A 12,288-nucleotide genomic window follows, 5' to 3' on the forward strand; every position below is an offset into this window, starting at 1 on the left:
TCTATACCCATAAAACCTGTCAAGCTATCGTGTGTGTGTGTGTGTGTGTGTGTGTGTGTGTGTGCATGTATGTGTGTATGCATGTGTGTGTGTGTGTGTGTGTGTGTGTGTTTGTACGCGTGTGTACACATACAGGAACTTCACTGCATGTTAGGCTGACACTCTTCAATTGAGCTATATCCCCATGTTTTTCTTCCTGAACTAATTCTTTCTGGAGTCTTCTGTCTTTCCACTCTGGTCTGTGTATACTCAGGTGTAGCCTTCAATAGAGCTTTGCCCCAGGAGCACCTTTCTTGGATTCTAGGTCTTCCTCTTTTGATCTTTTTTGTGTATTTGTAGCAGCTCACCTGTAGCACTGGCTCTCAGACAATGGCACACGTGACTGTGGATGGCAGGAGTGGGCCGCCATCGGGTGTCCTGTGAGGCTAGCTCACTGCTGTGCTGGGCCCGCAAAGGGCAAAGGCTGCTTTGCAGGCCCCTGCAGGGGCTCCCTTCCAGCTGCACTCAAGCCGCACTCCAGCCGTCAGTAACTAAGTCCCAGCACACTTTAAAGTTTACTTTTCTTATCTCGGTTTCAATTTCCATGGGAGAGATTTCAAGATGAAATCATTTTAAGACCAAGTGTTTTGAAAATTGCCTATTCTTTCGGTTTGTTTTGATTGTGACTGGCCTGACTCTCCTGCAGTCGGACTGGAAAACGCTGTGTGCCTTGGCAAAGCGCCCACTCAGCTTGCTCTTTTGAACTGGAAAAACTGCATGTTTTTCTCAGTTGTTTCTGCAACTTTGGTTTGGGATTTCAAAGCTTGTGTATTTGAAAATTAACCCTTTAAACAAATCAAGGTCTGATTAGACTAAAACAGTAGCAAAGTGAAAAGGAAAGTTACAAGTTACCAGATTTGACTACCTCCCTTCCAAGTAAGACACTCCGAAAAGGAGGCACTCATTTTGATAACTTTTTTATTATTTCAATAAAACTTTTTAAAAACATTCCAAAGTTTATAGTAAATACAAATTAAATACTAAATGTGAAAATTCTCGGTGCCCGGAGAAATGGTGAAATAAAAGCAGTGGCCAAGTTGCAGGCTAGTGATGTAAGTGTCACATAAACAACCATTTGTTACCAAACGTTACTTCTTTATAGAACTTTGGGGGACAGAGATCAGGGTGGGAACAAATTTGGGGCCGGTTACTGTCACCCTGGTAAAATTTCATCCACTTTGTAGTGTAGGTGACTGATGAAGGAAACACTGGGGAGGTTGAGATGCATCCCATGAGATGCATCCCATGAGACGTGAGGAACTCGGGGGAAGCGGGTCTTTTAAATACGTCAAGGATTAACCAGACTTAATTTAGCAGTTGACAAGTCCGTGTGCCTCTTGTTAGAGTAAAGGGGGGCACGCTCAGCACGAGGTTTCTGATTTCTGGATATTCCCTGCAGGATGGCCCCAGAAGTGGCAGCGGTGGAGAGGAAAGGAGGATACAACCAGCTGTGTGACCTCTGGGCGGTGGGCATCACCGCCATCGAGCTGGCTGAACTTCAGCCACCCATGTTTGACCTTCACCCAATGAGGTCGGTGTGCCCAGTGCTGATTTACCATGCCAGGAATTGACTTTAGTCTTGTTGGGACTAGATATTCCTCTTTTTAGAATGTGAAGTGTTGAAATGTGCAATGTTTGATTTGTTTTTCAGGGCATTATTTCTAATGACAAAGAGTAATTTTCAGCCTCCTAAACTAAAAGATAAGTTAAAGTGGTAAGTATCTTTGTTTATTGACTTTTATAGCAAAATGAGCAAAAAGGGAAATTAAAATACAGAAGCTTAATTTTCAACCTTTCTCAGGTCAAATAGTTTTCATCATTTTGTGAAGATGGCACTTACCAAAAATCCAAAAAAAAGACCCAATGCAGAAAAGCTACTACAGGTATTATTTTACTCCCAAACAGTCTCATATTCATAAGCTAAGTTGTTTAATCAAATTTCTAAAGTGTTCTGTGTGTTTTATAGCACCCCTTTGTCACCCAGCCTCTGACAAGGTCTTTGGCAATAGAGTTGCTGGATAAAGTGAATAATCCAGATCATTCCACATACCACGATTTTGATGACGACGACCCTGAGGTAGGGATTGTTTTCAGTCACTAACTAGTGCACGTAATTCTGTGTGTGTGTGAATGACTCGATGTTTGGATGTTTTTATCTAGTTAACTGTTGGTTGGGGAGGGTAACTAATTCTTTGTCCTGGGAAGTCGTCACTTGCTGGATTTTTCTTACGGGCTCTTTGATGACCGCTGTGGAAGATGGAGAAATGTTGTTGTTGTTGTTGTTGAAATTACTCTGTCTACTTCAAAGTGATCACTGTAGGTTGCTCAGTCGTCAAGTGAAGAGCACCTAGATGATGTTAAAACAATCCAGTCTTCTTGAAAGAACCCTCGTGCCAGGCTTCTGGCACGATATTGGGAGCTGGTAGGTAACAGTTCAAACCGTGACTCTCCTCTGTGGAAGCAGAACCAAGCCAGTGTTGTCCTGTTTTTTATTGTTGCAGCTCCTCTGCTGCCAGCAGTGGTTAGGCCGAGGGCTGTAGCCGGAGAGAATCTGTTCCCTCAGGCTCCGGCTGCGAAGGGAACTTAGCTAAACCTCTCTCCCTCTAAAGAACTCAGGATTCAAAGGTTAAGGTGGAATTCTGCTCTTCAGAGAGGCTGAATAGCAAGGGGCTCACCTCCTCTCCTTGTCTGCGTCCTCCTAAAAGCCCTCATGCTTCTCCTCACCCCTCCTTATAAACCCTTTCTCACGGGCTCCTCCCGACCACTTCCTGTCAGCTAGGTGCTGACTCAGCCTCCTGACAGCAGGTGAATTTTATTGAATCAAACACATCTTTGCATCATCAAACAAATGTTCCAGAGCATAAACAAAAGTAACACACCTTAAAATCGTGTTCTACAACAAGCCTGTGTGTGTTAGAGATGGCGCTAACATGCCAGAAGCATTGGTATTGGTGGAAAGCCCGTTTTTGTTGGGTAGTCACCACTCCGGGCATAATGATAGCCGTGTGCCTGCGGTCGACTCAGTGTATGTGGCCCAGCCGTGCGTCCTTACTGCCTTCAGAGTTCAAAGGTGACCCAGAAGGAATGAGAATCCTCTCTGTAAATCAGGAGATGGTCAGTGTGTCCTCCGGGAGAACCCCATGTCAGCCCAGCATGATTCTAGCTCTCCACAGTTATACCCTGATAAATAGACCATCTCTTTGATAAGTTCTGAAAAGGAGTTTGGAAGTGGGAAAGTGAAGTGTAAAGTGTATTTGATCCAGTACTAGGGAGGTCATTTGTTTTGCTATTTTGTGTAATTTTAGGAAACTTGGCTTTATGAATTTGACTAGTGCACAGGAGGTCCTATATCTGCACACCACGGGGGCTGTTAAAGTGACCTCTAGACCAGCCGTGGCGGTATACACTTGTAATCTCAGCACTCAGGAGGCTGAAGCAGGAAGATTATAAGCCAGGGTCTGCCTGGGGTATATAATGAGACCCTAGACCATGTAAGCAAAACCCTGCAAAGCAGTCTTAATAATCAATGGGACTAATTAGATTTTTTTCCATGAGATTTTAATTTTTTGTCAAAGCATTAAAAATTCTTATTATCAATCATATATATATATATGTATATATGGAAGTGGATGATATTATATAGTATTAACATATAATAGGAAGTAAGGATAATATATGTGTATTTTGTTTCCATGTTGGAAAATAATGTAAATCACTCATCACCCTGTATCCTGCTGGCCACTGGCTGCCAAGTCTGTCACACCTCATCCTTCGACTTCATGACACAGAGCAAGGACACTTTCCACCATACTCCTTTCTAGTCACAGTTGTAACGTGAGCCTGCTGTTCACATAGCAGTTGGTGAGCTAAGGTGGACGTTTGTATTAGGTGCAGTTCCAGCGAGCATACTGGATCAGCAGTGCAAGGTCAGGACCATTACCTATGGCAGTACAGTAGACACTGTACTGTTGCCTGAACTCAGCTTACTTGAAACACAGCAAGTCCTCTGTGTCCAAAGAAGACAAATAATATATAAAATGTAGACACCATGTGGAAGGAGGATTCTGAAGACTCCATGCAGCAACAGTGGGGGTGTGAGCCTTCTGTACAGGAGAGACTTGCTGGGCATCATTATTCCCTGAGATGGATGCTACATCCAGCCTCAAGTGCAGGAAGGAGCTGCTGAGGGTTTCAGACATGGCCTCATGACGCCCTGAGGTTAGAAGAACCCCATGAATTTACAGTAAGTAGATGAGCTTCCCACTCGGCCCTTTCTCAAGGGCCGTCTCTTAGGATAATTCTAATAAAAGGAAAGGGAAGAGGGGATTACTCCTTCAAGAAAATGAATATAAGGAAGAAAGCTAGTTCGCTGAAGAAAAACTGTCTCTAAAGCTTTTGCCATTGCTCCTTGAGATTCTGTCCTGTTCACTTCGTGGAAAAGGCTGCAGCAGATTCTCTTTAATTGCAGATTTTCCCTCTGCCACATTTCTCTGTGGTTTCTTTTCAGAAGCTGGTTGCAGCCTTTGAACAGTTATTGGATTATGGAAGTATTCAGTTTTGAATGTTAATTTATATTCGGCCCAGTGAACACTATTGGGAAGCTACTGTGGACGAAATACATCCCCTAATCTTCAAAAGGTCTGCTTCAGGAGTAAGAAAAAAGAATAGCCACTTTCTGTTAGAGAACTCAGACACACTTCCTGTGAGAGGACTCAGTACTGCAAAGAAATTGACACTGTTGGGCACAGTGTGGCCTGGAGGAAGTGCAGGAAAGGACCAAAGATTAAAAACATCAAGACTGTTTCACGTTTTATTAATACTATTTTTAATTGTGTGTATGTCTGTGTAGGTAATGCATGTGAGCGCAGGTGCACACAGAGGCCAGATGTGCCACCTGATGCAGGTTCTGGGACTGGAATCCAGGGCCTCGGGAAGAGCAGTATGTGCTTTTAACCACTGAGCCATCTCTCCAGCCCCGTCAAGACATTTGAGAAATAAGAATCAGCTCCAGAGTCTAAATGCTTGAATTCCATGTGTAAATACTCTAGATCCTTGAGTAGGGTCCTTGAACAGTGGCTGCAGTCAAGGCAAGCTTACCTTGATTAGGAGGACGTGAGTGTGAACTAGCATGATGATTCTGTGGCGAAAAAGCACTCGCTACTCAAGCCTGACAGCCCGAGGTCCATCCCCAGAACCCACCTTGGATAGAGAGACCTGACTCCCAAAGTTGGCTTCTGCCCTACATGTGCACCCAAGCACACATCATGCACACACAATAATAAGTATTATTGTCATTTTAAAAGTAAAAGAACACATAAGTGTAAATGTTTGTTCCATTTTGCTGGGTTCCTATGACCAAGTATTTGAACAATAGATTTCTTTACACTAAATAGCAGCACACCACCGTACACGATATAAGTGTATTTAGAATAAACTCTTAAGGAAAGTTTAAAAGATTAATGTCTTCTATTTAGATATTTATTGTCATTGCCATGTCCTAGTTTGCCTGCCTTTGCTGTGATAACACACTGATGAAAACCAACCGAGGGAGGGGAAGGTTATTCGGCTCACAGTCGCAGTCATGGTCGATCATTGAGGGAGCCAGGGCAGGAAGCTGAAGGCAGGAGCCGAAGCCCACACCATGGAGGCACACCGCTTGCTCTCTTGTTTTTCATGGCTGGCTTCCTTTCTTTCTTTCTTTCCTTCCTTCTTTTTTTCGTTCTTTCTTTCCTTCCTTCTTTCTTTCTTTCTTTCTTTCTTTCTTTCTTTCTTTCTTTCTTCCTTTGTTTTTTGGTTTTTCAAGACAGGGTTTCTCTGTGTAGCTTTGCGCCTTTTCTGGAACTCACTTGGTAGCCCAGGCTGGCCTCGAACTCACAGAGATCTGCCTGCCTCTGCCTCCCGAGTGCTGGGATTAAAGGCGTACGCCACCACTGCCCAGCTCTTCGTGGTTTTCTTGTACCATCCAGGGACTCTTGCACAAGGGTGGTACCGCCCGCCATGGGCTGAGCCCTCCCACAATAATTGTGAGTTTACAGTCTTGACTACTGGCCAGTCCGATGGAGGGTCACCCCCATCTTGTGTCAAGTTGACAAAAAACTGACCTCTCTTAAAGAAAGATTGTGCTTTTCATGCTTTGTAAAATTCCTAGAAAATTGAGGGAGATTATTGTTGGGGTGGGTACAAGTTTCTTTTGTGGTAAGATGTATGTGCCTAGTTATGTTTTTAAAGATGGGGACCTGAAAGTGAACTGGATGGCATCAAAGCATCAGAATTTTCTGTCTTAGATCATTGACCCAAGATGATTGGCATCCATTGTCCCTAAAACTCCAGGCAGAGTGGATTTGAATTTGAGCCCCATGGCCTGTCAGTTCCAGACTGCAGTAGTGAGTGGAGGTGGAGGTGGAGGTGGATAATCCAGGAAGGGGCTTGGTGACGCTGCTGTTGGTTAAATGTTGGTTAAAGCGGCGCTGCTGGTGGCTGGCCACACGCGACGGCCATCCTGGCTGAGGAGGGTGCTGGAGGGAAGTCACGAGCCATGCTTACCTTTCTAGAGCTTTATTGGGAGAGAGAGGGAGAGAAAGAGAAAGGGAGAGAGGGAGAGGGAGAGGGAGAGGGAGGGAGAGAAAGAGAGCCAGAAAGACCACACGGAGGGAAGAGAGAAGAGGGGCACAGAGGGCCCACCTGCTTTTTAGGCTGGCCCTTGTCCCAGGATGATGACGTAATTGTTAGTATTTAAGCGGCGCTAGGAACACGTCCCGAACACGACAAGACCACGGGAGAGTTTTATTAAAGAGGATAGAGGTGACAGGCCTGCATGAAACACACACGTGGGTGAGGAGATAAGGAGAGAGGGGGACAGAGAGAGACTGAGAGGCTGAGAGACTCATGTAAGATGGCACCGGCCTTTTAAAGGTTGGGCCGCCCATGCGTACAGGGACTCCTGTGGGTACTCCACGCATGCGCATAGATTACATGGCTGCGTGCGCGCTTTACGCAACCACGTAAGGCCACAGAGTCCCCGTCCCGCGAGATGTCTGACCCGGAGATGGCTATTCTACACCGGAAATAGTTAGGCGGTCCGCCGGGCAAGCCCAACCGTGTGAACATGTAATTATCTATCAGTAATAAAGGACAAAACCCTTACAGAAGCTGTGAAACCTTTCTATAGAAACAGACTGCAGTGGGATTGACCGTGAGCCATAGTTTGCTAATCCTTCACCTAGAAGGGAGATTGAGGCCACCACTACTCCCTTTGTAGCAGGTCGTGTCGGACTGAGCGCTGTGTGTATTTATTGTCAGACAAGCACTGGCTGTGAGCAGCTGCAGTGTGAGCAGGAAGTTTAACAGTACCCCGACCACTCCTTTTAGTTGCCAGTAGCACGCTTCGATCCCCAGTTGTGAAACCAGAAATGTCCTCAATAATGTCATATGTCTCTTAATGTACAAAGTTTCCCTCTGGTTATAAAACACTAGCTTGCCCAGCATGATGACACTTTTAATAATCATCATTAACAGGATCACAGGTTCAAAGCCAGTGTTTGCTATATAGTGAAATGCTGTGAGCCACAGAAAAATGTAGTAGGAATTCAGCTAATGACAAAAGCTATTTCCCGGAAGGTCAAGGACTTTTCCAGAGGAAGCCAAGGCTCAAGGAGTGTTGGTGTTATTTGGCTTTTGGATATATATCGGCTGTTTTCTGCTGTGGATTTCATGTGTGCTATCATAGCTTCCCTGGTTGATTCCTTCTCCTAAGACCTTCTCACAGTGTGGATTGGTCATTCTGTGGGCCTAGTTTTTCCCTATACAGTTAAGGCATTTGGATAGCAGTCACACGGGCAAGGCTTCCATCTTCCAGGCTTTCCCCCTCTTTTTTAGCATTAGAATCATATAGCTCCTTTAGCTAGCATCCAAGGCCAGAGCCAGCTCTGGACAATCTGAGATACCTCTCCAACATCCAAGAACAAATGGTAGACAGAATAAGCATTCCAGCCCACCTGCTAGTCTCCTGAATGAAGGTAAATATCCATACTGGAGATACCACCTAGGCCAGGCGGGTGTTGGGTGCATAGCTTTGTTTCTTGTGCAAATTAAGCTCAGACCCTCCGTTCTTCCACAGCCCAAGTGGCACCCCTAGACTTCCCCTGCAACAATTAACTCAGAACAAATGGGCTTTTTTTTTCATACCAAGTGCTTCTAGCTGTGATGCAGGTTTCCTGGCTACCAAGCAGACTTGCCCCGCCCCACCAGAAAGCGGTGGAGCAGAGTGCTGTGGATTGTATGTGTGTTAAACTGGACTGGGGAGAGAGGAGGAGGAGGAGGAGGATGGAAGGAACGTAGATGGATCAATGAGAGGACGGAGAGGAAGGGAGAGCCAGGAGCTAAGGATGAGAACAGAGCTGAAGCTGTGTAGAGAGATTTGTCTTAGAAGAATAAAGTGAATGGACTAAAGAGCTTGGTGTGCTTAGATTTATTCCAGTATCCCTCAGATTAATTCTCTCTGCTGGTAGCATCTCTTCTGGAACCCTGGGAAAAGGCTTTTAGGGGCTGGACCCCAAAAGTCTTTGATGGTGAAATCCTGTATGTATATATAAATAAACTGGCTTATGTTAATTATCCAGTAGTCATAGAACCTATGAATAATAACTTGAATCAACATGAAATGGCTTATAAAGGATAAAATTTTATGTATTTTTCAAGAAGTATTTGTTTAAGCCAAAGCCAAGCATGGTTTTGCAGACCTACAATCTCAGCAATTGGAAGGTCTAGAAACAAGAAGATTAAGAGTTCAAGGCTAGCCTCGGTTACATAGAAAGTTTGAGGCTATTCTGAGCAATATAAAATCTCAAATTAAAAAGAAATAGTTGGTCATGGTGGTGTACATCTGTAATGCCAGAACTGAGGTAGAGACTAAATGAGTTAAAGAAGGCTAGCCTCGGCAACATAGGGATACTGTGAATTAAAAGGAAGGCGGTTGGTAAGATGGCACAGTGGTTAAGCATAAGGGCTCTTGCTGCCAAGCCTAAGGACCTGAGTTCAGTCCCTGGAACATGCATGTTGGAAAGAGAAAAGTGACTCACTCAAGTTGTCCTCTGACCTCCACGTGCATGCCACGTCCATTTCCACACACATGTGCACACACAATAAATAGACAAATAAAGTGATCAGTTTTTTTTAACTGGTTTATTTTACTCACAATATTTAATACATCTTACAAGTCACTTCAGTCCTAAGGCCTGGAAAGCATTGCTTCAGAAGAAAGTTGAAAGTTGTTCTCTTTGTGAGTGGCTTGTTTCGCTAAATGCCATTAGAGTGGTCCCTACTTCATAACTGCTTTTGTGAATTACTGTTTCCTCCTGCACTTAGGAACTTAGCGCAGCAGATTTTCTGACTAGATTTTAGACAATTTGTGTTTGAAGGGTTAAGCTTAAATTTTATATTTTGAGAGTGTATCTCTGAGGCCTTTGTCCCTTCAGGGGGCTCCATCCCCAGATTCTGAACTCTGTTCTGCCTGTTTGAGCTCTTCCTTCTTGGCCACATTAATTAGACTAAGTTGTGCCCAGTGTCATCACACCTGCTTTAACTTAGGGTAGGTGTCATGACAGCCCTTTCTCCCAGTAAATCTTTCTCTGTGTGCATTATTTGGGGAGGCTTTCTTGTACAGCCCTCTCCGTCAGTACATGTACATGGAAAACGCCATCAGGGCTTTGGTTTGCCTCCGTTCTCCATGCTGGGAGTAATATGCTCCAGGTCATCTTTCTTTGTCCACTCATGACTTCTGGGAATCTGACTCCCGACATGCTGGAGTTTTCATTCCCAAGGGTTTCCTCAAACCACAGGTTTCCCATCATTCTGTTGACACTTTGAGTCATTGGCAGCTCTCACATTGACGTACGCAGAGGAAGAGTTCCAAAGCCAGCTTCTGGGAACAACTCCTTTACAATTAAATGATTGCTTGTGGACTTACCTTTGCTAGCAGAAATTATAGTGGTGTCTCTAAAAGCCAGAGAGACTAAGGTGGAACGAAGAACATGCTTTCAATGAAGGGAGTTCGGGGTTCCTGAGAAACAGATGCTGAAGTTGACAGACACATAATGACACAGTTTTGAATAGTCTTGCTTCAGTTCACTTCATATTGTGGCGAAAAAATGAAACATGCCGCCACCTCCTCCCCTCTGCAAGTGAATGTGTGCTTAATGTTATTTCAAAAATCTGTATGTCAAAGAATAAGCTTTAAAAGACACTTGAGGGCCAGATGGCTCAGTGGGTAAAGGTGTCTGCCATCCAACCTGACAATAGTTCCATCCCTCGACCTACATGGTGGAAGGGAAGAACCAACTCTCCCAGGTTGTCCTCTGACCTCCACACACGTCCCTGAATGTGTGCACGTAAGAAACCAAGATACAATAAAAATGAAAATCCAGTAAGAGACATCTGGGCTCCATTATTCTGAAACGCTGTGTACAGATCCCCAGAGTGCTGTCACGCCTTTGTCTTCCTCATGGTTTCAGGTCTCTTTTCATCTCCCATTTGGAAGCGGTCTTGTTACATATATACTACCCAGGCTGGTGTTCATCACCGGTGGACCTCCTTCTGCCTCAGCCCCCAACCCTGGAGTAGCTGGGACTGTAGGTGTGCCCCCCCCACTGCTTCTGGCTCAGTGGCTCTCAGCCTTCCTAATGCTGTGACCCTTGAATACAGTTCTTCACGTTGTGGGGACCCCAACCATGAAATTATTTTCATTGCTTCACAACTATAATTTTGCTACTATTATGAATCATAATGAAAATATCTAATATGTGGGATATCTGATAATGTGAACCCTGTGAAAGGGTCATTACACACACACACACACACACACACACACACACACACACACACACATATATATACTCTCATACTGGGATCATGACTCATAGGTTGAGAACCACTGTTCTGGTTTCTCTGCCTGAATCTAACCAGTTCATTCTTAGGAAATGGATCTGTACACCCCTAATGGTATGCGTACAAATAAACAGATCCATGATTTACTTCTTTGTGTATTTTACCTAGTTTTATAAGCACATTCTACCACAATAAAAACAAATGTGCTTTGAGTGGCAACTTAAAATATTTTTATTTTTACTTTCACAGTTTGAACTGATACTGTGATTACCTTTTTAAAATATGAAAACTTGCTTTAATTCTCATTTTTGTAAAATGAAGCATTTCATGTATCTTTGCATAATTCTGTGGGTAAAGCTGACTTGATTGTCAGGTGTTACACAGCAATAATTTTGGTTTGTTTTTTTTTAAGCCTCTTGTTGCTGTTCCACATAGAATTCCTTCCACGAGCAGAAATGTAAGAGAAGAAAAGACACGCTCGGAGATAAACTGTGAGTACAGACTCCTAACTGTCATAAGTCAGTGACCAAAAATAAGATCTTTTAAACTGTAGTTTAGTTAAAAAAAAATTTTCTTTGTTATTTTTTTCTTTGTAAACACTGTTCTATGTAAAATTTAATGAGGGCTATACGAATGGTATTTTCTTTATTCCTTTGGAACTTTTGGTGACAAGAGAGGGGAGATATATATGTTACATTTTAGAAGGAAAAGTAAAACATGAGAACTGAGGAAGATAGACGTCATCAAGGGAATGCTTTCTTAGCTCCTGAGTGCCTGGGAGTTACCTGGAGAGCTTGTTAAATGCAGCCTGTGGTTCAGTAGACAGGGATGGAGTGGGTCTTCTGAGAAGCTCCCAGCGTGTGCCTGTGCCAAAGGGCAACACCGTGTGAACTAGAGAGATGTCTGCAAACCAGCTGTGAGTTCCCTGGGACTTAAAGGCAGCCTCTCTGGCTTCACCCATCCAGAGCCTGCCTGAGGGCTGGTCTCACATTGGCCCAGGAGTCCACACGTTGATCTCTTGATCACTCTTTGCTAGTCTGTATCAACAACCATCAACTTCATGTATGTGTGTCCTGCAGAAAACTAGACGCCTCCAGCCTGACTTTCCCGAGGCTCCTGTGTACTCTCTGTACATGTCCCTATGGGTAGAGCCAGATAACAGACTTCAATAAGTGTCATATTCTCCATATGTGGAGGGAAGAACAGGATTCAAACTCCATTTTGGTTATTTATGGATTTGATATCTGAGGCTTTCAAGTCTTACTCTTTGTTTGAATGAATGTTTGAGGTGTATCTTACTTAGAGTTCCTGTTGTTGTGACAAACACCAGGACAAAAAGCAGCTTGGGGAGGAAAGGGTTGATTTCAT

General features: G+C 44.0%; 1 protein-coding gene across 4 annotated transcripts in view; it reads left to right on the forward strand.

Moving 5' to 3' along the window:
- The window catches only part of Map4k3 (mitogen-activated protein kinase kinase kinase kinase 3), a 156,865-nt gene that overhangs the window by 92,068 nt on the left and 52,509 nt on the right, over nt 1-12,288 (forward strand). For all 4 annotated transcript variants that reach the window (XM_036170533.1, XM_036170532.1, XM_036170534.1 and 1 more), the window contains exons 9-13: nt 1,439-1,570; nt 1,691-1,753; nt 1,841-1,922; nt 2,006-2,116; nt 11,333-11,411. In XM_036170533.1, the coding sequence (XP_036026426.1) occupies nt 1,439-1,570; nt 1,691-1,753; nt 1,841-1,922; nt 2,006-2,116; nt 11,333-11,411 (467 nt within the window). The remainder of the gene's footprint in view (nt 1-1,438; nt 1,571-1,690; nt 1,754-1,840; nt 1,923-2,005; nt 2,117-11,332; nt 11,412-12,288) is intronic.

This window comes from Onychomys torridus, chromosome 21 (genome assembly GCF_903995425.1).
Source record: "Onychomys torridus chromosome 21, mOncTor1.1, whole genome shotgun sequence".
Classification (NCBI taxonomy): domain Eukaryota; kingdom Metazoa; phylum Chordata; class Mammalia; order Rodentia; family Cricetidae; genus Onychomys; species Onychomys torridus.